Source organism: Salmo trutta, chromosome 14, assembly GCF_901001165.1.
Source record: "Salmo trutta chromosome 14, fSalTru1.1, whole genome shotgun sequence".
Classification (NCBI taxonomy): Eukaryota; Metazoa; Chordata; class Actinopteri; order Salmoniformes; family Salmonidae; genus Salmo; species Salmo trutta.
In genome coordinates this window covers 69783734-69808221 of record NC_042970.1, presented here as the reverse complement: position 1 = coordinate 69808221, position 24488 = coordinate 69783734, and the positions used below count along the sequence as shown (strand labels likewise).

The 24488-nt window shown below is 41.7% G+C and overlaps 1 protein-coding gene across 2 annotated transcripts in view; it reads left to right on the top strand.

Annotated features, from left to right (window-relative positions):
• Positions 1–24488, top strand: part of LOC115147221 (VPS10 domain-containing receptor SorCS3) — a 235891-nt gene that overhangs the window by 137889 nt on the left and 73514 nt on the right. For both annotated transcript variants that reach the window (XM_029689328.1, XM_029689327.1), the window contains exons 3-4: positions 11690–11789; positions 22074–22232. In XM_029689328.1, coding sequence (XP_029545188.1) covers positions 11690–11789; positions 22074–22232 — 259 coding nt within the window. The remainder of the gene's footprint in view (positions 1–11689; positions 11790–22073; positions 22233–24488) is intronic.

Here is a 24488-nt window from a genome sequence, read left to right as displayed (position 1 = left end):
GAGCTGTGAACCCACAATTTCAATTGATCCATTTGAGGTAATAAGCTTCTGGTGTTAACGTGCAGAAAACCCAGGCTTTTACAAGAGTAGAAATCAGTGAAGCAGATATCAGAGCACAAATCAGAATTGGGGCTAGCAACTGTAGATGGGCCGGAGTATACATGCACATTTCCAGATATCATCAACAGTAATACAATCAAGGCACTGCATATTACAGGGAGAGCTCTGCAGTGTTGATTTATGACATCTGAATGTGCATCAGATGGCAAAGAGATCATATTGTTCAGCAATTTAATCAGGTAACATGAATATAAAGCGGGCGAGAGGTGGTTAGAATAGGATGGGAGGCCAAAAGTCTGTGTAACCAATAGAGAGTCAGAGTCCCGAGTGTGGGAACAAACATAGTCAGTCCCACAGTTGGGTAAAGAAAGTTTAGCAAAATAGCAAAATGCACAAGAAAAAAATGTAATATATAACGACTTGGGGCTATTGTAAGTTCAGAGTCACTCGCCCCAACAGTGGGTGTGTGCAGGAGGCGAGCGAAAACTCGGGAGAGAGTGGTGAGTGTGGTGCAGGTACCTGTACCAAACAGGCAAGGGCAGACAGTGAACAGATCACCAGGTGGAATTCAAGCAGCAGTGCAGCAAGCAATGGGAGTAGGTGTCACACCCACTTGGGAGAAGCTTTTATTTCTGGTGGCAGATTTCTTGTAGAATTTGTTTTTAATAATATATATTTTTTTAAATCGCCTTTATTTAGCCAGGTAGGCAAGTTGAGAACAAGTTCTCATTTACAACTGCGACCTGGCCTAGAATAAAGCATAGCAGTTCGACACATACAACAACACAGAGTTACACATGGAATAAACAAAACATACAGTCTATAATACAGTTGAAGAAAATCTATATTCAGTGTGTGCAAATGAGGTAAGAAAAGGGAGGTAAGGCAATAAACAGGCCATGGTGGAAAAGTAATTACAATATACCAATTAGACACTAGAGTGACTGATGTGCAGAAGATGAATGTGCAAGTAGAAATACAGGGGTGCAAAGGAGCAAGATAAATAAATAAATACAGTATGGGGATGAGGTAGTTGGATGGGCTATTTACAGATGGGCTATGTACAGGTGCAGTGATCTGTGAGCTGCTCTTTTGCAATTCGTTCCAGTCATTGGCAGCAGAGAACTGGAAGGAAAGGCGGCCAAACGAGGAATTGGCTTTGGGAGTGACTAGAGAGATATACCTGCTGGAGCGCGTGCTACGGGTGGGTGCTGCTATGGTGACCAGTGAGGTGAGATAAGGCAGGGCCTTACCTATCAGAGACTTGTAGATGACCTGAAGCCAGTGGGTCTGGCGACAAGTGTGAAGCGAGGGCCAGCCAACGAGAGAGTACAGGTCGCAGTGGTGGGTAGTATATGGGACTTTGGTGACAAAACGGATGGCATTGTGATAGACTGTATCCAATTTGTTGAGTAGAGTTTTGGGGGCTATATTGTAAATGACATGGCCGAAGTCGAGGATCGGTAGGATGGTCAGTATGAAGGATGCTTTGTTGCGATATAGAAAGCCGATTCTAGATTTAATTTTGGATTGGTGATGATTCGTGTGAATCTGGAAGGAGAGTTTACAGTCTAACCAGACACCTGGGTATTTGTAGTTGTCCACATTCTAAGTCAGAACCATCCAGAGTAGTGATGCTGGTCGGGCGGGTGGGCAGGTGTGGGCAGCAATCGGTTGAAGAGCATGCATTTGGTTTTACTTGCATTTAAGAGCAGTTGGAGGCCACGGAAGGAGAGTTGTATGGCATTGAAGCTCGTCTGGAATTTAGTTAACACAGTGTCCAAAGAAGGGACAGAATATAGAGAATGGTGTCGTCTGCATAGAGGTGGATCTGAGAATCACCAGCAGGAAGCGCGACCTCATTGATGTATACAGAGAAGAGAGTCGGCCCGAGAATTGAACCCTGTGGCACCCCCATATAGACTGCCAGAGGTCCGGACAACAGACCCTCCAATTTGACACACTGAACTCTGTCTGAGAACTAGTTGGTGAACCAGGCGAGGCAGTCATTTGAGAAACCAAGGCTGTTGAGTAATGCAATAAGAATGTGGTGATTGACAGAGTCGAAAGCCTAAGCCAGGTCGATGTTGCTGTGGAGGGTGCCGGGCAGTTGAACGGGGTAGGGGTAGCCAGGTGGAAAGCATTGCCAGCCGTAGAGAAATGCTTATTGAAATTCTCAATTATAGTGTATTTATATTTATGTATTTATCTTTGGTAACAGTTTTTCCTAGCCTCAGTGCAGTGGGCAGCTGGGAGGAGGTACTCTTATTCTCCATGCACTTTACAGTGTGCTAGAACTTTTTTGAGTTTGTACTACAGGATGCAAATTTCTGTTTGAAAAAGCTAGCCTTAGCTTTCCTGCTGCCTGTGTATATCGGTTCCTAACTTCCCTGAAAAGTTGCATATCACGGGGGCTATTCGATGCTAATGCAGAACGCCACAGGATGTTTTTGTGCTGGTCAAGGGCAGACAGGTCTGGAGTGAACCAAGGGCTATATCTATTTGTTTTTTTACATTTTTTGAATGGCGCATTCTTATTTAAGATGATGAAGAAGGCATTTTTAAAGAATAGCCAGGCATCCTCTACTGACGGGATGAGGTCAATGTCATTCCAGGATACCCCGGCCAGGTCGATTAGAAAGGCCTGTTCGCTGAGGTGTTTTATGGAGCGTTTGACAGTGATGATGGGTGGTCGTTTGACCGCAGACCCATTATGGATGCAGACAATGAGGCAGTGATCGTCGAGATCTGAGAAAATGCCAGTGAATGGTCTTTGAACAGCAGGAGTGGGCTTCAGAGAATGCTTCAAAGACTCCTGACACTTGTTGGGCCCAAAGACCTTTTACTTCACACCTTAGTGCTAATTGAATTTGTATCTGGCTCAGTTCCAGGTTGGAATGGCATCCTCAGGTCTCTGCTGTTTGTTGGCTAGAGCAGCCACCGTATAGCTTGGAAAAATAAAACCTTGGAAGCAAGAATCTCTCAGGTTAATTTTGGTCAAAATTAGGTTGTAGGTCGTGTATATCCTGCCCCCAATCAGACACATCGACGGCCCTGAAAGAACTTAATTTGACTCTATGTAAACTGGAAACCACACATCCTGAGGCTGCATTTATTGTAGCTGGGGATTCTAACAAGGCTAATCTGAAAACAAGGCTCCCTAAATTTTATCAGCATATTGAATGCGCAACCCACGCTGGCAAAACCCTGGATCATTGTTATTCTAACTTCTGCGACGCATATAATGCCCTCCCCCGCCCTCCTTTCGTAAAATCTGACCACGACTCCATTTTGTTGCTCCCAGCCTATAGACAGAAACTAAAACAGGAAGCGCCCATGCGTTCAATGCTGGTCCGACCAATCGGATTCCACGTTTCAAGATTGCTTCGATCATGTGGACTGGGATATGTTCCGCATAGCGTCGGACAATAACATCGATGAATACGCTGATTCGGTGAGCGAGTTTACTAGCAAGTGCATCGGTGATGTTGTACCCACAGCGTATATTAAAACATTCCCCAACCAGAAACCGTGGATTGATGGCAGCATTTGCGCAAAACTGAAAGTGCGAACCACGGCTTTTAATAAGGGCAAGGTGACCGGAAACATGACCGAATACAAACAGTGTAGCTATTTCCTCTGCAAGGCAATCAAACGAGCTAAGTGTCAGTGTAGAGATAAAGTAGAGTCGCAATTTAACGGCTCAGACACGAGAGGTATGTGGCAGGGTCTACAGTCAATCACGGACTACAAAAGGAAAACCAGCCCGTCGCGGACCACGATGTCTTGCTCCCAGACAAACTAAACAACTTCTTTGCTCGCTTTGAGGACAACACAGTGCCACCGACACGGCCCGCTATCAAAACCTGTGGCCTCCCCTTCACTGCAGCCAACGTGTGTAAAACATTTAAACGTGTTAACCCTCGCAAGGCTGCCGGCCCAGACGGCATCCCCAGCCACGTCCTCAGAGCATGCGCAGACCAGCTGGTTGGTGTGTTTACGGACATATTCAATCAATCCCTATCCCAGTCTGCTGTTCCCACATGCTTCAAGAGGGCCAACATTGTTCCTGTCCCCAAGAAAGGGAAGATAACTGAGCTAAATGACTATCGCCCCGAAGCACTCACTTCCGTCATCATAAAGTGCTTTGAGAGACTAGTCAAGGTCCATATCACCTCCACCCTACCTGACACCCTAGACCCACTCCAATTTGCTTACTGACCCAATAGGTCCACAGACGGCGCAATCACACTGCACACTTCCCTAACCCATCTGGACAAGAGGAATACCTATGTAAGAATGCTGTTCATCGACTACAGTTCAGCATTTAACACCATAGTACCCTCCAAACTCATCATTAAGCTTGAGACCCTGGGTCTCGACCCCGCCCTGTACAACTGGGTCCTGGACTTCCTGACGGGCCGCCCCCAGGTGGTGAGGGTAGGTACAACATCTCCACCCCGCTGATCCTCAACACTTGGGCCCCACAAGGTTGCTTTCTCAGCCCTCTCCTGTACTCCCTGTTCACCCATGACTGCGTGGCCATGCATGCCTCCAACTCAATCATCAAGTTTGCAGACAACACTAATCTATACCATCTACTGCATCTTGCCTATGCCGTTCGGCCATCGCTCATTCATATATTTTTATGTACATATTCTTATTCATTCCTTTACACTTGTGTGTATAAGTTAGTTGTTGTGAAATTGTTAGGTTAGATTACTTGTTAGGTATTACTGCATGGTCGGAACAAGAAGCACAAGCATTTCGCTACACTCGCATTAACATCTGCTAACCATGTGTATGTGACAAATAAAATTTGATTTGATTTGGAGTTTTGATCTGGAGCGAAGGCAATGCTGTGGAGGGTAGCATCCTTCGTATGTACCTGCCGAAATATCAAAGTTTATCTAACTCCAAATCTATCCTTTTGTAAAAAACATGTTGAAAAATGTGAGAACTTTAAGCTGTGTGTCTCTCTCTGAGGGGGGCGTATCCACACTACCTCAGGGTTTCTTCCTCGATGCTGTCAGACACAACAACAGCAGACAGTGCAACTACTGCAGTACCTAATCCCTTCTCTGATAGTCAAGGAATATTTCAGACTGCTGCTATCTTCCATCAGCAAGCCAAAACCACATTCGATTCAGATGCCTGGGAAGTGATGTGAGATTTCATAAACTGCTACTCCAACAGCAAGAGTGAGTATTACCTCTCTACTGTGCTGCTGAAGAAACTTAAGCTATGTTTCGCACAGAATTGAAATTCTGAAGGCAAATGACGTTTTGTCTTTTTCTCAGAATCTCCCTTCACTTGCAACAGTGCCTTTGGCGCAATCTTTCTCACTGTCCCTCAACACATTGTATCCAGACTAGAACCTATACATAAACACCACAACACCAAACACCAGATAAACAACCGTCTCGGTGGACAGGGTCTGGTGAGGAAGAAATTACTGAATAAAAAATAAGGAAGGAAGAGAAGTGCATATTGTATGATGGTGTAGCCAGGTTTAAAAACTGCAATTGCATGCTAATTATGAGTACAGCTTCCTTCCCCACAGACACTCATGAATATGTAGTCATTCTAGGTTTTGGATTAACAAAAAAGGCGCCTCAGAAATTAGACTAACTGTAGGAGGCATATGCGTTATGGTTTGGAGGTTTGATTGAATGCATTTCTGTCTGATTGTAGTCTGTCTGTGACACTCTCACACCAGTGCCTTAGTACTTGAGGATAGAACTAAGAGGTGAACAGTAAAATGGATGCATAGCCTACATACAATACAGCAGCTATATATCTCTTCAATTTATACTTGACAAGCCACTCAGGCAGGCAGCATTCTGTGTCTGATCTGTAATGTCCCTGCCTGCTGCGGACATGAGAAGACTCCAACAATATAACGTAGCCCTTGGGGACTCCCTAGTGCTCGGAGGCCCGTTCCACATAATATTTCCCTCTCCAATCAGTCATCGCCCGTTCAATTCTACAACTCTTTTTAAATATCCCGTAGAAGCTGTCAGCATGCTCTCATGCAGTGTCTTTCTCTCTCGTTATTCTACTTTGTAATCACCGTGACCGTCTCTCCCCGGCACTCAGGAATGAACTGGAATGAAGAAAGATCTTATTGTAATTTCGACCGAAACTGTATTACTGGCGGAGCTGCACTACTCTCTGCCGACTACGCCATTAGGAGAAAAAGACCCTGAAGAGCTATAAAATAAGAATACTTTCCCATTCGTCTTTCCATACTCATACTGTAAGTTGCACCACACATCCAAAGGGGGTTAATGCTGAGTGGGTGTGGACTTTTTGCAGTCTTCAGACAGAAATAATTAGTTATTCACAGGGACATGGCAGCTATTCTTAGGCTCATGCGAACATGCACACACAATCAGTGCGAAAATGTACCCTGTCTATACATAAATGGGGATGCATTTTCAAAACACAAGATAGGCTACAAAAATAAACTGAAATAAACTTTTACACATGCATTTTGTGACAGTGAAAATCATTCATGTGTTAGCAGCCAATATCAACTAGGGATATATCATGTCACTCTGGAGTCCAGAGCAAGCAAAATCATCCGGCCTATTTTTAACAGAGGTTGCAGGATCATATGGAAAGCATGTTCTGTCTGCAGCATGCCATCACTTTGGAGGGCAGCATGCTTGCAGAGTGCTTGTTGCCAGCCGGGTTGCCCTGTTCTTCCTCACAAATGTCATAATAAATATGTTAAATCTTCATCCCATAATATTGAAAGCATTGCGATGTTACAGCTGTTTATCTTTAGACATACACTGAGTATACAAAATTTTAAAAACAACTGCTTTTTCCATGACATAGATTGACCAGGTGAATCCAGGTGAAATATATGATCCCTTTTTGATGTCACTTGTTAAATCAACTTCAATCAGTGTTGATGAAGGGGAGGAGACAGGTTAAAAAAGGATTGTTAAGCCATGAGACAATTGAGATTGTGAATGTGTGTTATTCAGATGGTGAATGGGCAAGACATAAAATATAAGTGCCTTTCAATGGGGTATGGTACAGTAGTAGGACACAGACACACTGGTTTGTGTCAAAAACTGCAATGCTGCTTGGTTTTTCAAGCTCATCAGTTTCCAAGGTGTATCAAGAATAGTCCACCCCCCAAAGGACATCCAGCCAACTTGACACAACTGTGGGAATCATTGGAGTCAACATGGGCCAGCGTCCCTATGGAACACTTTCGACACCTTGTAGAGTTCATGCCCCAATGAATGAGGCTGTTCTGAGGGGGAGGTGCAACTCAATATTCGTAAGGTATTCCTAATGTTTGGTATACTCTGTTTATAGCCAATAGGCACCTAAACTAGGCCTTTCTGAAATATGAAATTAGATCAATCAAATCATCAGGTAGCCTGTTCTGGCAAAGATGAGTCAGTAGTAGATCAATAAACTATATTTTATATGGATGATAAACGTAGGTCTACTCTGTTTTTATCAGGGAAAAATTTAAGAAATTATGCAAGTTCATTTTGGTCACTAATTTGGATATGTGTGCCCACCTTTGTGCTCCATTGCTGATGACTGGTCATTGGTCGACAATCAAGATGTGAAACTTTTTGGTTCTGAAGCATGGATGAGCATTTAAAGATGCCATGCAGGATTCAGAACAAGAACGACATGAAGGAAAAAGGAAACCACACACTGCTCTTGATAGTATCACTAATCTTTAATAAGCTTACTTATCGGCCTCACGGCCTTCGTCAGAGCTTTTGTGAGTTTTTTTAAAATTAGCACTCTTATGTAGACCTAGCCCCACCCACATCGGTTCCACGCATCGAAAGAGGTTGGAGGCGAAGGAAAAACAAATAAGTGCTACCAAATATAACAGTATGCATTTCATAAATATTCAAATAAAGTGTGTAAATAAGACTATTAAACACGTCTGTAAAAACATAATGAGGACATAGCAAGTTTTATCATTGGTTACAGCGTACAAAAAAATATCAGAGTAATCTTAAATAGGGACATAATTCATGTTCAAATTCACAACATAACATACATAGGCATTTCATCATTAAGTCCTTAAGGAAATAATGTCTGGAGGGTAAAAATCCCAAAACATTCTCTTTTACTCAGAGTATTATTAATATCACCTCCCCTGTCTGATATCTTAACTTTCAAATTTTTACATTTTTACATTTTTTGTCATTTAGCAGACACTCTTATCCAGAGCGACTTACAGTAGTGAATGCATACATTTCATACATTTTTTCTCCGTACTGGTCCCCCGTACGGAGCCACAACGTCTAAAGTACGATGTCACAACGTCTAAAGGTAGAGATGTCATGCTTTAGGTCATTAAAATGTACTGCGACTGGATAATCCCTGTCGTTTGTCCTGATTGAACTTTTGTTCACTAATTCTCTGTTTGAGAGAACGAGAGGTTTTACCTACATAGCACAGCCCACATTTAATTATGTAAAAAACATGGGTGGTGGAACACGTAATAATGTCATTTATTTGGAACCGTTTTCCTGTATGTGGGTGCCAGAAATATTCACACATCATCATATTGTTGCACTGTGCGCGTCCTCTGCATTTATAGCTACCATTTGGAAGAGGTTGTAAAAGAGCCTGGCTGATTTGCTTTTGTGGCTGGCAGTTGGCATGAACCAATTTATCGCGGAAATTGCGACCTCTCCTATACACAATAAGTGGGGGATTTTTTAATTCAGCCGGCAAAGCTGGGTCTGGTGATAAAATATGCCAGTGTTTCTTGACCGCATCTCCCACTTTTCGCAAGTTCAAAGTATATGTGGTTGTGAACATTACGGAGTGTTCTTTAGCTTTAGAGTTTTTTTTTGCAGCAGTTCATCGCGTGTTTTCCCAATGCCAAATGAAGAGCTTCATCCACACATTGTGGCGAATAGGCTCTTCTTAGAAACCTAATGCACATCTCTTTCTGCTTTTTCTAGATAATCCTCTATGGAGTGGCATATATGGCGCAGTCTGAAAAATTGGCTTCTTGGAAGTCTTCTTTTTAAAAGCTCAGCTGTCCCCCTGTAATAGAGTATTTCTGTCTGTTTCTTTTCTATACAGAGTTGTAAACAGGGTTCCATTTGATTTCTCAATCCACATATCGAGGAAATTAACACGTTGAGTGTCACATTCAATAGTGAATTTGAGATTGGGGTCAATGTCATTGAGTAGTGCCATAAAATCTGACAGCTCTTTTTCCGTTCCTTCCCATTTGCAAAAAATGTCGTCAATATATCGATACCATTTCAGGACTATTCAAAAATGAATTTTCGTTTGCATTATTAACAAAGCGTTCTTCAGAAAGACCCACATAGAGGTTAGCATAGCTCGGAGCAAATGTGGAGCCCATCGATGTTCCATTCGTTTGGAGGTAGTATTCATCATGAAACCTAAAATAGTTATACGTCAAAACATATTCAGCCAGCTATAGAATAAACTTTGTTGGTGAATATTCGTTAGTATTTGTGTCTCCCAAATAGTGAGCACATGTGGAATGCTGGTATATAGACTCTTACGACATCTAATGTGACCAAAAAAGACCCGCTAAAGCTAAAGAACACTCCGTAATGTTCATAACCACATATACTTTGAACTCGCGAGAAGTGGGAGATGCAGTCAAGGAACACTGGCATATTTTATCATCAGACCCAGCTTTGCCAGCTGTATTACAAAATCCCCCACTTCTTGTGTATAGGAGAGGTCGCAATTTACGCGATAAATTGGTTCATGCCAACTGCCAGCCACAAATGAAATCAGCCAGGCTCTTTTACACCCTCTTCCAAATGGTAGCTATAAATGCAGAGGATGCGCACAGTGCAACAATATGATGAAGTGTGAATATTTCTGGCACCCACATACAGGAAAACGGTTCCAAATAAATGACATTATTACGTGTTCCACCACCCATGTTTTTTACATAATTAAATGTGGGCTGTGCTATGTAGGTAAAACCTCTCGTTCTCTCAAACAGAGAATTAGTAAACATAAAAGTTCAATCAGGACAAACGTCAGGGATTATCCAGTCGCAGTACATTTTAATGACCTAAAGCATGACATTTCTACCTTTAGATTTTGTGGCATCGAGAAAGTTAAGATATCAGACAGGGGAGGTGATATTAATAATACTCTGAGTAAAAGAGAATGTTTTTGGATTTTCACCCTCCAGACATTATTTCCTAAAGGACTTAATGATGAAATGCCTATGTATGTTATGTTGTGAATTTGAACATGAATTATGTCCTTATTAAGGTTACTCTCATGTTTTTCGTACGGTGTACCCAATGATAAAACTTACTATGTCCTCATTGTGGTTTTACAGACGTGTTTAATACGTCTTATTTACACACTTTATTTGAATATTTATGAAATGCATACTGTTATATTTGGTAGCACTTATTTGTTTTTCCTTCGCCTCCAACCCCTTTCGATGTGTGGAACGGATGTGGGTGGGGCTAGGTCTACATAAGAGTGCTAATTTAAAAAAACTCACAAAAGCTCTGACGAAGGCCGTGAGGCCGATAAGTAAGCTTATTAAAGATTAGTGATACTATCAAGAGTAGTGTGCGGTTTCCTTTTTCCTTCATCTTGTTCAACTTTTACCATGCAACTGCAATAAAGATTGCTCAGATGAGTGCCTTTTGATTTTTGAAGAACAAGAATGACAAAAATTTTATAAAACCAACAAAAGATTTGGTGGGGGCAAAATTATACTACCACTGAAAAAGGCACTTTGGAGACTGAAAGGGCAAAGGGGCCTGTGCTCTGCACAGGTAGAGCCATATCTGTGCATGTGCTTGTTAGCTAACAGCTCATTCCTATTGCAACATTTTTCCAGCCTCCTGGATTCCGGGCACATCCACATGTTTTGCATTCGTCATATTTCATTTCAAAGTAGTCATCAATTTCTAAAGGTGTTAAGCCTCCGGGCATCTGTGAATGGTTTGTTTCCATTAGCACCTATCAATGACTGGTTAACCTCTTTGATTATGCTGGTGTTATAACACAGGAATAGTTTTTGCTCTGTGCAACATGGTCGTATATTTAGTTTGCATGTTTTAGAATGTAAGGCCCTTGAGCACTCTAGAATCCTGTAGTAATAAGGGTGAGATAGCCAAGTACTGTAATATGTACAATAACAGGGCTATTTCACATGACATGGTTCAAAGCCAAGATCATTCAATTAGGTCATAAACCTACCTCAAGAGGTGGTTGTGGTTGGAAGCAGGTGTTGGTACATAACCGCTGTCTATAAGTCTGTACGTCTGTCTATCTATACATTGAACTGCCTGTCTGTCTGTAATTTGCTAAATTGTAGTTACTTGCTACTATGACCTATTTATTGCCTTACCTCCTCACGCCATTTGCACACACTGTATATAGACTTTCTTTTTTTTCTATTGTGTTATTGACTGTATGCTTGTTAATTCCATGTGTAACTCTGTTGTTGCTTGTGTCGCACTGCTTTGCTTTATCTTGGCCAGGTCACAGTTGTAAATGAGAACTTGTTCTCAACTAGCCTACCTGGTTAAATAAAGGTGAAATAAAATAAAAAAATCAAATAATATTTCTGTCAGTCTAAACACATTTCTTTCATTTACAGATCAACAGACTATGGCTCCACCTATGAGAGGATGAATGACAAAGTGGGATCTAAGACTGTGCTCAGTTACCTGTATGTCTGTCCATCCAACAAGAAAAAGGTAAGACAAACTTCAAAAGAGTGATTTTCAATAACACAGTAATGATTTAGACTTAGAAGGACTTAATTACATTTAGTTGAGTTAAGTGGAACTGAATTGTTCATTGTCCATTCTCTGCTGCCGCTGTTTGTTCTTTCTGATCAAATCAAATGTTAAGGTTAGACGGTAGACTCAAATAAATATGGTTTGAATAAATATTTTCTTTCAAGCTTTTAAATGTTTTTGTAGTTCGTGAAATAACCAAAGATTATGACCATATTTAGCTTACATTGCCTTATACTGTTTCCAAGATGGCGTAACAGTCAGACGTCTTTGTCCTGTCGTGTCCCTTGTATATATCTTTTTACATCTTTTTCTTCGCATATCTTTTTAAAATATTTTCCTAAACCTCAACTTCTAAATACTCTCCTGCAACCCGCCTCACCCAATGTGGCGTGGATCTGTTTATTTATTTTTTTCTAAAGTATTTCTATTTACTTCGGATCTGGAATCCCTCAACTGAAGCTAGCCAGCTAACTACCTACCAGCTATCAGTCAGCAAACCATTGCTAGCGGTCATCAGCTAACCTTTAGCTCGGAAAGCTCTCGCCAGTTCGAACAATGTGACGGCCTGTTGACCTCTGACAGTCTCTATGGGGTTGCCACAGGGTTCAATTCTCGGGTCGACTCTCTTCGCTGTATACATCAATGATGTTGCTCTTGTTGCTGGTGATTCTCTGATCCACCTCTACGCAGACGACACCATTCTGTATACTTCTGGCCCCTCTTTTTAACTAACCTCCAGATGAGCTTCAATGCCGTACAACTCTCCTTCCGTGGCCTCCAACTGCTCTTCAACGCAGGTAAAACTAAATGCATGCTATTCAATCGATCACTGCCCGCAGCTGCTCGCCCGTCCAGCATCACTACTTTGGATGGCTCTGACTTAGAATACGTGGACAACTACAAATACCTGGGTGTCTGGTTAGACTGTAAACTCTCCTTCCAGGCTCACATTAAGCATCTCCAATACAAAATTAAATCTAGAATAGGCTTCCTATATCGCAACAAAGCATCCTTCACTCATGCTGCCAAACATACCCTCGTAAAACTGACCATCCTACCGATCCTCGACTTCGGCGTTGTCATCTATAAAATAGCCTCCAACACTCTACTCAACAAACTGGATGCAGTCTATCACAGTGCCATCCGTTTTGTCACCAAAGCCCCATACACTACCCACCATTGCGACCTGTATGCTCTCGTTGGTTGGCCCTCGCTTCATACTCGTCGTCAAACCCACTGGGTACAGGTTATCTACAAGTATCTGCTAGGTAAAGCCCCGCCTTATCTCAGCTCACTGGTCACCATAGCAGCACCCACCTGTAGCACGCGCTCCTGCAGGTATATCTCACTGGTCACCCGCCATCGCCAGTTCCTCCTTTGGTCATCTTTCCTTCCAGTTCTCTGCTGCCAATGACTGGAATGAACTGCAAAAATCTCTGAAGCTGGAGACTCATATCTCCCTCACTAGCTTTAAGCACCAGCTGTCAGAGCAGCTCACAGATCACTGCACCTGTACATAGCCCATCTGTTAACAGCCCATCTATCTACCTACCTCATCCCCACACTGTATTTATTTATTTATCTTGCTGCTTTGCACCCCAGTATCTTTACTTGCACATTCATCTTCGGCACATCTACCATTTCAGTGTTTAAGTGTTATATTGTAATTATTTCACCACCATGGCCTATTTATTGTCTTAACTTACTGTCACGTCCTGACCAGCAGAGGGAACAATTGTATTAGTTTTGGTCAGGACGTGGCAGAGATTTTTGTTACGTGTGAGTTGGTTGTTGGACTCTCAATTGAAGGCAGGTGTGTTGAGTTGCCTTTGATTGGGAGTCCTATATAGTAGTGTGTGTTTTTCCTTGTGGTTGTGGGTAATTGTTTCTGTTCAGTGTGTTATGCTGTCAGTACTGTGTAGCTGTCGGTTGTTTATTGATTTGTAAGTGTATAGTGTTCCGTTTGCATTAACTTCTTGGGGCTATGTGGGACGTTAGCGTGCCACCCGTGGCGCACCCTATCAACAGCAGGTGCATTTCAAGAGCGGCAAATTTGAAACCAAATAAATGTCAAAATTCAAATTTCTCAAACATACAACTAACTTACAGCCTTTGAAAGATAAACATCTTCTTAATCTAACCACGTTGTCCGATTTCAAAAAGGTTTTACGGGGAAAGCATAAAGTTAGGTTATGTTAGGAGAGTACATTGATAATCAGCTAAAATTATGCACTAACCTTTTACAATCTCCATCAGATGACACTCCTAGGACATTATGTTAGACAATGCATGCATTTTTAGTTCTATCAAGTTCATATTTATATCTAAAAACAGCGTTTTACTATGGCGTTGATGTTCAGGAAATCGTTTCCCTCCAATACCGGCAGTCAAGTCATGACAACAAAATAATTAATTAATATTAGAAAACATTGGTAAAATATTATATTGTCATTCAAAGAATTATAGATTTACATCTCTTGAACGCAACGGATTGCCAGATTTAAAAATAACCTTACTGGGAAATCACACTTTGCAATAATCTGAGCACTGCGCCAGAAAAATACGCTTTGCGATACAGACTAACCGCCATGTTGGAGAGATATAAAATCTAAAATACTATGTAAATAATCCATTACCTTTGATTCTCTTCATCAGATGTCACTTCCAGGAATCCCAGGTCCATAACAAATGTACTTTTGTTCGAAAAAGCTCATAATTTATGTCCAAAAAGCTCCGTGTTGTACGCCCGCCGGACTTGTCTTCATGAAAGAGGGGAAAAAAAATATTTACGTTCGTTCAAACATGTCAAACGTTGTATAGCATAAATCATTAGTGCCTTTTTCAACCAGAACATTAATAATATTCAAGGCGGACGATTGCATTCTCTTTTAAAACGTATTGGAACGAGAGTACCCAACATGAACTCACGCGCCAGGTTCTTATCGGCCACCACCGTTCCAAGGCTCTTGTTCGGTCAGATCTCACAGTATAAGACTCAAACCACTTTGTAAAGACTGGTGACATCTAGTGGAAGCCATAGGAAGTGCTCAACGATTAATAAGCCCCTGTGTGTTTCAATGGCATAGGCTTAAAGGTAATTCAACACATCAGGTATCCACTTCCTGTCAGAATTTGTCTCAGGGTTTTGACTGCCATATGAGTTCTGTTATACTTACAGACACCATTCAAACAGTTTTAGAAAATTCAGAGTGTTTTCTATCCAAACCTGAACAATAATATGCATATTCTAGCTTCTGAGTTGGTGTAGGAGGCAGTTAAAAATGGGCACATATTTTTTTCAAAATTCTCAATACTGCCCCCTAGCCCCAACAGGTTTTAAGGTGCATTCCGGGGTCTGCACCTTTAGGGGGGGGGGGGGGGGGGGTACTGTCACGTCCTGACCAGCAGAGGGAGCAATTGTATTAGTTTTGGTCAGGACGTGGCAGAGATTTTTGTTACGTGTGAGTTGGTTGTTGGACTCCCAATTGAAGGCAGGTGTGTTGAGTTGCCTTTGATTGGGAGTCCTATATACTAGTGTGTGTTTTTCCTTGTGGTTGTGGGTAATTGTTTATGTTCAGTGTGTTATGCTGTCAGTACTGTGTAGCTGTCGGTTGTTTATTGATTTGTAAGTGTATAGTGTTCCGTTTGCATTAAAGATGACGAACACGAACTCCGCTGCATTTTGGTCCACTTCTCTCCATGACGACAGCCCTTACACTTACCTCATTTGCACTCACTGTATAGACTTTTTATTTTCTTTTGTACTACTGTATTATTGACTGTATGTTTTGTTTATTCCATGTGTAACTCTGTGTTGTTGTATGTGTCGAATTGCTACGCTTTATCTTGGCCAGGTCGCAGTTGCAAATAAGAACTTGTTCTCAACTAGCCTACCTGGTTAAATAAAGGTGAAATAAATAAAAAATAAAATAAATAAAAAAATGCTGGCAGTTTGCCTGGACTTAGAAAGTAAATTCAAGATTGTTACCAAGCAACACTTACTCATACTGTAGTTATAGCCTCAGAACATTTACCATGACACAACACAGAGACCAGAAAGACCTGTTAGAAAGACAAAACGTATTCAAGAAAGAATCTTGTTGGTTTTTAGATAAATGCTGAAGCAAAACTAATTTTCAAAAGTAGGTGCCTCTTCTCTGAGCGAAGTTTCTTTTTACTTTGGGAAGCAGATAATCTATTCCACATTATAACACAGGTGTCTCAGTCTCCGCTGAAATCTTTTATAAGGGTCATGTTAAGGTCCCTCACTAGCAAACCGTTCATGAATAAACTTTTCTCTGTTGGTAATGTGAAGGGAAAAGGGCCCCAGCTGGCTTTCTGGGCCTCCCGAAGAGAGTAAAATCAGTTCATAGATCACTAACGCTGACCCTGAAAATGCCTCCATGGAAAGAGAGAGTTTGTGGGATACCGAGCTGATGGACTTAACCCGCGTCAGCCTTGGACTCAGTAATACCTCGGTCTGACCCTGTGACTATTTTCCCACTGGCCAGCCGGACTTAGTGATAGAGCCTATAGTCTAGTTGAAGGTAGAGTATGCCCATCAAGCACATTTCCTAGGTACACGGATATAGGCTAACCAATCCAAAGACACACAAGATACGTGGACAGGCAGCAGATTTGCTGCAAGGGCCTTATCATCTCCTTTTTATGGTGATAGACTTAGGATCTTGGAGTTTTCTTCACCCAAGTTTTGGAATTACGTTGTAGTAGAAGCTCGCCACAAGATCCTATGATGTCCAGATGCCCACTATTGACCTCTGGCTTCCACCGATCCACAATGCTCCTCACCTTATCTCTTATCTCATTATCAATGGATGAGCCCAACTCTCTACTGGATAAGCTGGGCCATTTTCTCCTCGTTGCATTCCAGTGACCAAGCATAACATATGTGTGTATAGCATGAAAACACAAAGAGGATTATCTCTACATCTGTTGAGATGAGGCAGTAATGACCCTTAAATCATTGTGACAATATATGTGTGTATTTAATGCCTCAAGGGTGTTTTTTCTCCCACATGAATATAGCATGACAATCGATTGTTTTCCTCACAACAAGATTCTGTTAACGTCACAGACTATATTCTCACATGTTGTCTAAAGGAAGAAATCCAGAGGCTTGACCTTTCTAAGAGCAGATAATAGTTTTGAATGATGGTGCTGACATTTATCTTCAAGCTTGTAAAGAAAACACCCATCATGAATTGCCCTTATGCGTGTTCAGCCTTATTCCGAGGTCTTCTGCACAGTTTGACTCACAACCACTTCTAGCATTCTAAATATATAAATAGAATTAATACACATAGACATAGAATGAATAGACATTCTATTTCTATGGGTGTAACTAGATTGATGTCCCAATTCACCGGAATTTAGCCTTTTTATAACTTCCCTACAGAGCGCTCACTCACAGATAGGCCACAATTGATCTGTGTTTGACAAGATTAATCTGCTGTGAGAAATCTTCTCCTCCTCTCCTCCCCTTGTTTGTGATCATCAGATGACTCGTGCACCGTCCAACAACAGGCTTCCGCCCCTCAGACAACACAGCAATGGCTATCGCACTCCTCTCTTGACGATTAGCTCGGTTGCTGGACTCCCACCGACTAGCTGAACATCAGCAGATAACATGCAGAGGTTATCCTAACAACCTGTATTGATCTAAGCTTTGTTGCCAACCTCACTCCTCTTTGTTCCCAGGAAATCAATTGGCAAGTGGATGTGGAGCAAAATCTTAATTACCTGGTGATGCGATGTTATATTTGATCATGTGAAAGTTATTGACGATGCTGTGGGCTGTTACATAAGCTCCCCTTGTGGAACTTAGTGCCTGTTCAAACTGATTCAGGAACAGATGGACATGCCCATATCCATATGAGCCACATAAACAATCTCTGAAAGGAAATTAATTAAATCTACCGAGAGATTGGTTACGAGAAGGCTTTTAGTCTGGTTATGGTATTTGTCCAATACATTTTTCTAAATTTTGTAAGATAAATCATGTTTGAACAGGGTTTATTCTTGAATATGTCACATGGCAAATGATATTTACTGTGCAGGAAATTAAATCAGGCTGGTTAAAGATTCATCGTCTTTGGCAGTTAATACATTTCCAGACTTCTCAAATTCCTTTTACTCTCAACATGTAAAGTGTAATATTACACCTTCCAATAAATGCAGCAGTGATATAGGGGATATACAGAGTACAGCTATACCCACAGCTATACAACAAGCCCTCAATAGAGAGAGGTCTTAATATGAAGTGTATTACAGTAAATATAAAGGAAGCCTGGTTGAAAAGGACTCGCCTATATTATTATTAGAGAGCTGAGAAAAGTTCAGTGTCTCCCTGTTCAGTGGTGAAGAAACACTGATCCACCCAGACCTTTCAAGGACTTCTAGCATTTGTACTTTCCCCTCTAAGTGGTGAGACAGAGAGAAAGGTTCTGACAGAAGATTAAAAAATGCAAGGTGAAACACAATTTCCACTCATAATAAATGCTGTCGATTAATACAATATTATGAAAAATGATTAGACCTAACATTAGAAACTATTTAATTACATGTGACAAGGCCCTAAAACACTGGGATTAATAGACGGGGCCCTTCGCAGTCCCTCGTCCCTCAGTGAGGACAATGAATGGAAACATTTGAAGGTCGGCGAACAACAATAAATTGAAGGAACATTTTTTATTTTATAAAAAAATGGCACAGAGTCCGCAGTCTGTTTTTTAGCTTTAATGAATAACAATTTATCTAAATCACCACCAGGGAGATTCCGAGTTAAAACTGGGGAAAGAGGGGTGGGGAGGATTCCTAGTTAAGCTGGGGAAAGAGGGTGTTATTTTTGTCAGTGACAAATGCACTGCTGTTTTTTCCAATTCAAATCTGTTGCAGGGAAAGAAAACACAGCAGTTTGGGCTGTGACACTATCCAAGTCACGCTTTTCCCTTCTCCTTTTCTGTCTGGGTTTAGTAGTTAATTATCATTAAAGTCAGGTGTCAGGTTAATGTCTTATTGCATTACATCATAAAGAGAAAGCATATTTGAGCTATGTATGTCTAATTAATCAATATATCTATGGATCACTTTGAGACAATAGGGCCTGGTTATATAGTGGATATGCTTTTTAGGGATATTTCTGTGTTTTGAAAGTAATTAACTGTAATGCAAATGTCTGCTTTACTTCCCTCCACAAATAAATCATATTATACCAAGATATAGATACTACACCAATACGGTCAGATTTTGTTACAATGTAGTTTTTCATATTATATACTGCTCAAAAAAATAAAGGGAACACTAAAATAACACATCCTAGATCTGAATGAATGAAATAATCTTATTAAATACTTTTTTCTTTACATAGTTGAATGTGCTGACAACAAAATCACACAAAAATAATCAATGGAAATCCAATTTATCAACCCATGGAGGTCTGGATTTGGAGTCACACTCAAAATTCAAGTGGAAAACCATACTACAGGCTGATCCAACTTTGATGTAATGTCCTTAAAACAAGTCAAAATGAGGCTCAGTAGTGTGTTTGGCCTCCACGTGCCTGTATGACCTCCCTACAACGCCTGGGTATGCTCCTGATGAGGTGGCGGCTGGTCTCCTGAGGGATCCGTCTCCCAGACCTGGACTAAAGCATCCGCCAACTCCTGGACAGTCTGTGGTGCAACGTGGCGTTGGTGGATGGAGCGAGACATGATGTCCCAGATGTGCTCAATTGGATTTAGGTCTGGGGAACGGGCGGGCCAGTCCATAGCATCAATGCCTTCCTCTTGCAGGAACCGCTGACACACTCCAGCCACATGAGGTCTAGCATTGTTTGCCTTAGGAGGAACCCAGGGCCAACCGCACCAGCATATGGTCTCACAAGGGGTCTGAGGATCTCATCTCGGTACCTAATGGCAGTCAGGCTACCTCTGGCGAGCACATGGAGGGCTGTGCGGCCCCCCAAAGAAATGCCACTCCACACCATGACTGACCCACCACCAAACCGGTCATGCTGGAGGATGTTGCAGGCAGCAGAACGTTCTCCATGGCGTCTCCAGACTCTGTCACGTCTGTCACATGTGCTCAGTGTGAACCTGCTTCATCTGTGAAGAGCACAGGGCGCCAGTAGCGAATTTGCCAATCTTGGTGTTCTCTGGCAAATGCCAAACATCCTGCACGGTGTTGGGCTGTAAGCACAACCACCACCTGTGGACGTTGGGCCCTCATACCACCCTCATGGAGTCTGTTTCTGACCGTTTGAGCAGACACATGCACATTTGTGGCCTGCTGGAGGTCATTTTGCAGGGCTCTGGCAGTGCTCCTCCTGCTCCTCCTTGCACAAAGGCGGAGGTAGCGGTCCTGCTGCTGGGTTGTTGCCCTCCTACGGCCTCCTCCACATCTCCTGATGTACTGGCCTGTCTCCTGGTAGCGCCTCCATGCTCTGGACACTACGCTGACAGACACAGCAAACCTTCTTGCCATAGCTCGCATTGATGTGCCATCCTGGATGAGCTGCACTACCTGAGACACTTGTGTGGGTTGTAGACTCTGTCTCATGCTACCACTAGAGTGAAAGCACTGCCAGCATTCAAAAGTGACCAAAACATCAGCCAGGAAGCATAGGAAATGAGAAGTGGTCTGTGGTCACCACCTGCCGAACCACTCCTTTATTGGGGGTGTCTTGCTAATTGCCTATAATTTCCACCTGTTGTCTATTCCATTTGCACAACAGCATGTGATATTTATTGTCAATCAGTGTTGCTTCCTAAGTGGACAGTTTGATTTCACAGAAGTGTGATTGACTTGGAGTTACATTGTGTTGTTTAAGTGTTCCCTTTATTTTTTTGAGCAGTGTATATCATACAGGCTTCCAAACAAAGGGCTTTTGTCACGGATCCCTCTGGGAACTGTCATTACGCACACCTGGTCCCTATGCCCATTTGATTAGTAATTGTATAAGTGTTCCCTTTGTTCACCATTGTCTTTGTCGGTTATTGTTACAATGTCCATTGGTGCGTGTGAGTACCTGTGCTGTGTGTTTTGGGCTTTCGTGCCCTTGTGGATTGCGCAGAGGATTACGGGTTTCGTCCCGTGTGTTTAATCATTGTGCGCGTGTGTTATTAAATCAAGGTACTCCTCGCTCTTTTTGTTTGGATTTCAACCCTGTGTTTTGTTTAGTGTTTGTTTGGTCTTCGTGCAAATGTCTGCTTTACTTTACACGGCACACTGTAATTTGGGCTTAATTAAAAAACCCTATTACACATTCCTGCGTCTGTCTCCCGAATCATTCATGCCAACGTGACAGCTTTATCTTAAATAAGTTGTGTCAATGGTGTGTACTTTCACAGAATCTTAGGTTTTATACTATGAACATGATTTTAGTTTTACAGATCTTGCTCTGTCGTTCCTTTCTCAAGAGGCTCATTTCTAACAAATATGCAACAAAACATTTACATTTTCACTGAATTCATGACAAAATGAAAGCAGAGACTGTATTATTCCTAGCATGGAAATGTAATTCCTCCCGCTGTGGTAACATTGAGCATTCCACTAAGACATGATTCTTAATAGCACAAATATTTGTTCTTTCTTATCACAGAATTAGATATTGTTCAAAACAAATTGCATTGCCTAGACATGTAGTCATGCTGTGTTGCCAGAGTTCTCTCTGGCTACACAGGTGTGTTACAGAATACCATAGCACAACAGGCTATTGATCAACAGTATATTCTTAAAACTTATCCTATTCTTTATCATAGCAACTTTTTGTTGTAGTTGTGTTCTGGCCCCTCACGATTTACTCCTAGGTCCACAGGGGTATTCTGAACCACCTCTATCTCATTAAAGGGAATGTATCTGGAGAGGGGTGACTGGAAGCCAAAGTGCACCAAAGAACAGACCTGTGAGTGCACTGGAAGAGGCCAAAAAACCATGGCAACAGAGCGAGAGAGGCACATTTGTACAATGAAGTTTAAAACAAAGTGAAGGTGTAGCGCTAGTAACAGCTTGATGCATGCCAACCACTAGACCTGGAGTGCTGATATGGCTAACCCTCTCTCTCTCTCTCTCTCGCTCGCTCTCTCTCTCTCTCAATCTTCCCCTCACTCTCTACTCATAAATTCACTCTCTTTGTTTCTCTATTGCTCTCCATCTCCTCCCTCTCTCACCCTCACCCCTCTTCTCTCTCTCTCTATCCCACCACCTCTTCTTCTCTTCCAGATAATGGTGCTGACAGATCCTGAGTTTGAGAGCAGTGTGCTCATCAGCTCGGATGAAGGAGCGAGCTATCAGAAATACCGCCTCAGTTTCTACATTCTAAGCCTTCTGTTCCATCCAACACAGGAGGATTGGGCCCTAGCCTACAGCCACGACCAGAAGGTGAGCTCCATGTCGTTTTTTCACCACAGTTTGTTGTTTGATACAGTATGCTTCGGATTTTGAACTGTGTTACACAGTCGGTTAAATCTCCAAGCTGTTGATGTTTTAACTTAATTCCATCCTGGTTCCAATGGTGCCGTATTGGTTTATTGAATATTCTTCTGCTGTGAATTAATGATTTATTTACCATCTTCAAGTTTTGATTAGAATATCGATTATTGTTATCCATTTTATGATACTTTAGTTAGACGTTACCTTATTTAATTACCATGGCAATTTAGTTAGATGCAATGAACATGTTTGTGTTATAACATGATTACAACTACATAGTAACTTTACTTGTAACGACTATGGAACATTCTAATATTAGAAGATTAGAAGATGTCAGCACTATTGGCCTGCAAACCACATACAGTGACAATGCAGTCCTATACACCAGTGCTCTCATCTGTAACCTTCATTGTACAGTGGTCTCATGTTGAGGAGAGCTCTGTACCCCCCATTCACACACAGGTCACATCCCATAGAACCCCCTGTGAAGAAGACCTACCATTATGGCCAATGAGTCTTCCCTGGCTACCAAGATGGCTATCACACAGGGAAGACTGGTTGAGGTGGAGGAGGGAGAAGACTGACACCTTGGGTTGCTAACTGACCCCAATATCAGTCATAACAATGAAACCTGGACCGATCCAAAGGTTGTAATTTGTTACGCTTTCGGCCTGTGATGGCCTTAGTTTTAGGGTGCGGACTATACGAGTTTGTAACAGAACCTTTAGGGATGTTTAATGTACACTATAGATGTTGGGGATATTTTGTTTGCATTAAAAGGATGGGCCGTTGTGGACATGGAACACTTTCAGAAGACAGACTTTGTGGACATGGAACACTCTCATAAGACATACCTTTGTGGACATTGAACACGCTCAAAATACATACCTTTGATGACATGGAACACTCTCAGAAGACATACCATTGTGGACATGGAACACGCTCAGAAGACATACCTTTGTGGACATTGAACACGGTCAAAATACATATCTTTATGAACATGGAACACTCTCAGACGAGATACGTAAGGCTCTGGTGAAATTATTACTTAATCATTGATGCAACATGGAATCCAATGGTGATTAGTTAATTAGGTAATGGAGTATATTTCATTGGGGGTCCATACAAGTGCAACTTTAAAACAGTCTGTTCTATACTGATCACATATATTTTTCTATATTCAAACAGCTGTGTCTCAGGCTTTGTCAGATCACTGTAATATTTGTTTTCAGTCTTTTTGTATTAAATGCAGGTCAATCTTTATCTCTTTACTCAATGTCTGGAGTAAGCTGTTCTACTTCGAGTTCGAGAACTCTGGGTGACCTCTCTTGACTCTTATCTCAGAATGTGTGGGCTGTGTAAAGACATGATTACTATTGATGTAGCTGTTCCTCTCTCTCTCTCTGACTAAGGGCGCTACAATTAGAGTGTCTGTGACACGTCTCAAAAAAGTATGAGGGTGGAAAGCACTTAAACAACTCAACATAATACAGAACTTTTTCTCTTCTTGTTCCTCTGGGGCTTTTCAACTGTTCAAGTCTCCTAATTGACTTCAGTATTCAAGCTGCTTGTCTTATAAATCTTTTGACAAGAGCTGTTATGCTAGACAACGTCAGGCCCAAGTTTTTTAGTGCAGTTCAGTTATTCATGTAACTAGGAAGCTAGTGGTGGAAGTCTCAAGGGAGAAGTGAAGACTAACCTTTTAAAAAACTCAAGTCCCCTCGATTCAAGTTATTTTACATTCTTAACATATTGCATGTCGCCTCACGCACCTCGTTGGACCTGCGAGACAAGGCCTTGGGTCCCTAATGTATTGTGTAAAGGATATGTTCATCAAAATGTTACTTTGTGGGACCGTTGAGTTCAAGTATTCAGAACACATTGCAATTACTGTGGTCACCTGGGGATATGTGGTTTTGGTTTCATTATGTAGTTAGAAGTGTTAATGAGAGCAGACAATTTACCTCAGAAAAAGCTGCTAGTGTAGATAAAATGACATTAGCACAGACAGACATAAAACATTGATTGTGAAAAAAAGATTCAGTTTATGTCCATTTATCTATTGCCAGTCTATGACAAAGCCTAACAATATCTAACCTGTTTAAGTTCAACCTTAGCTCCCTTAGCACCAGTCTTTTAATACAAGTGTTCCCTGTGTTTAATGATACCCTTATTCAGGTTTCTGGTGTTCAAATCATTTAGTTT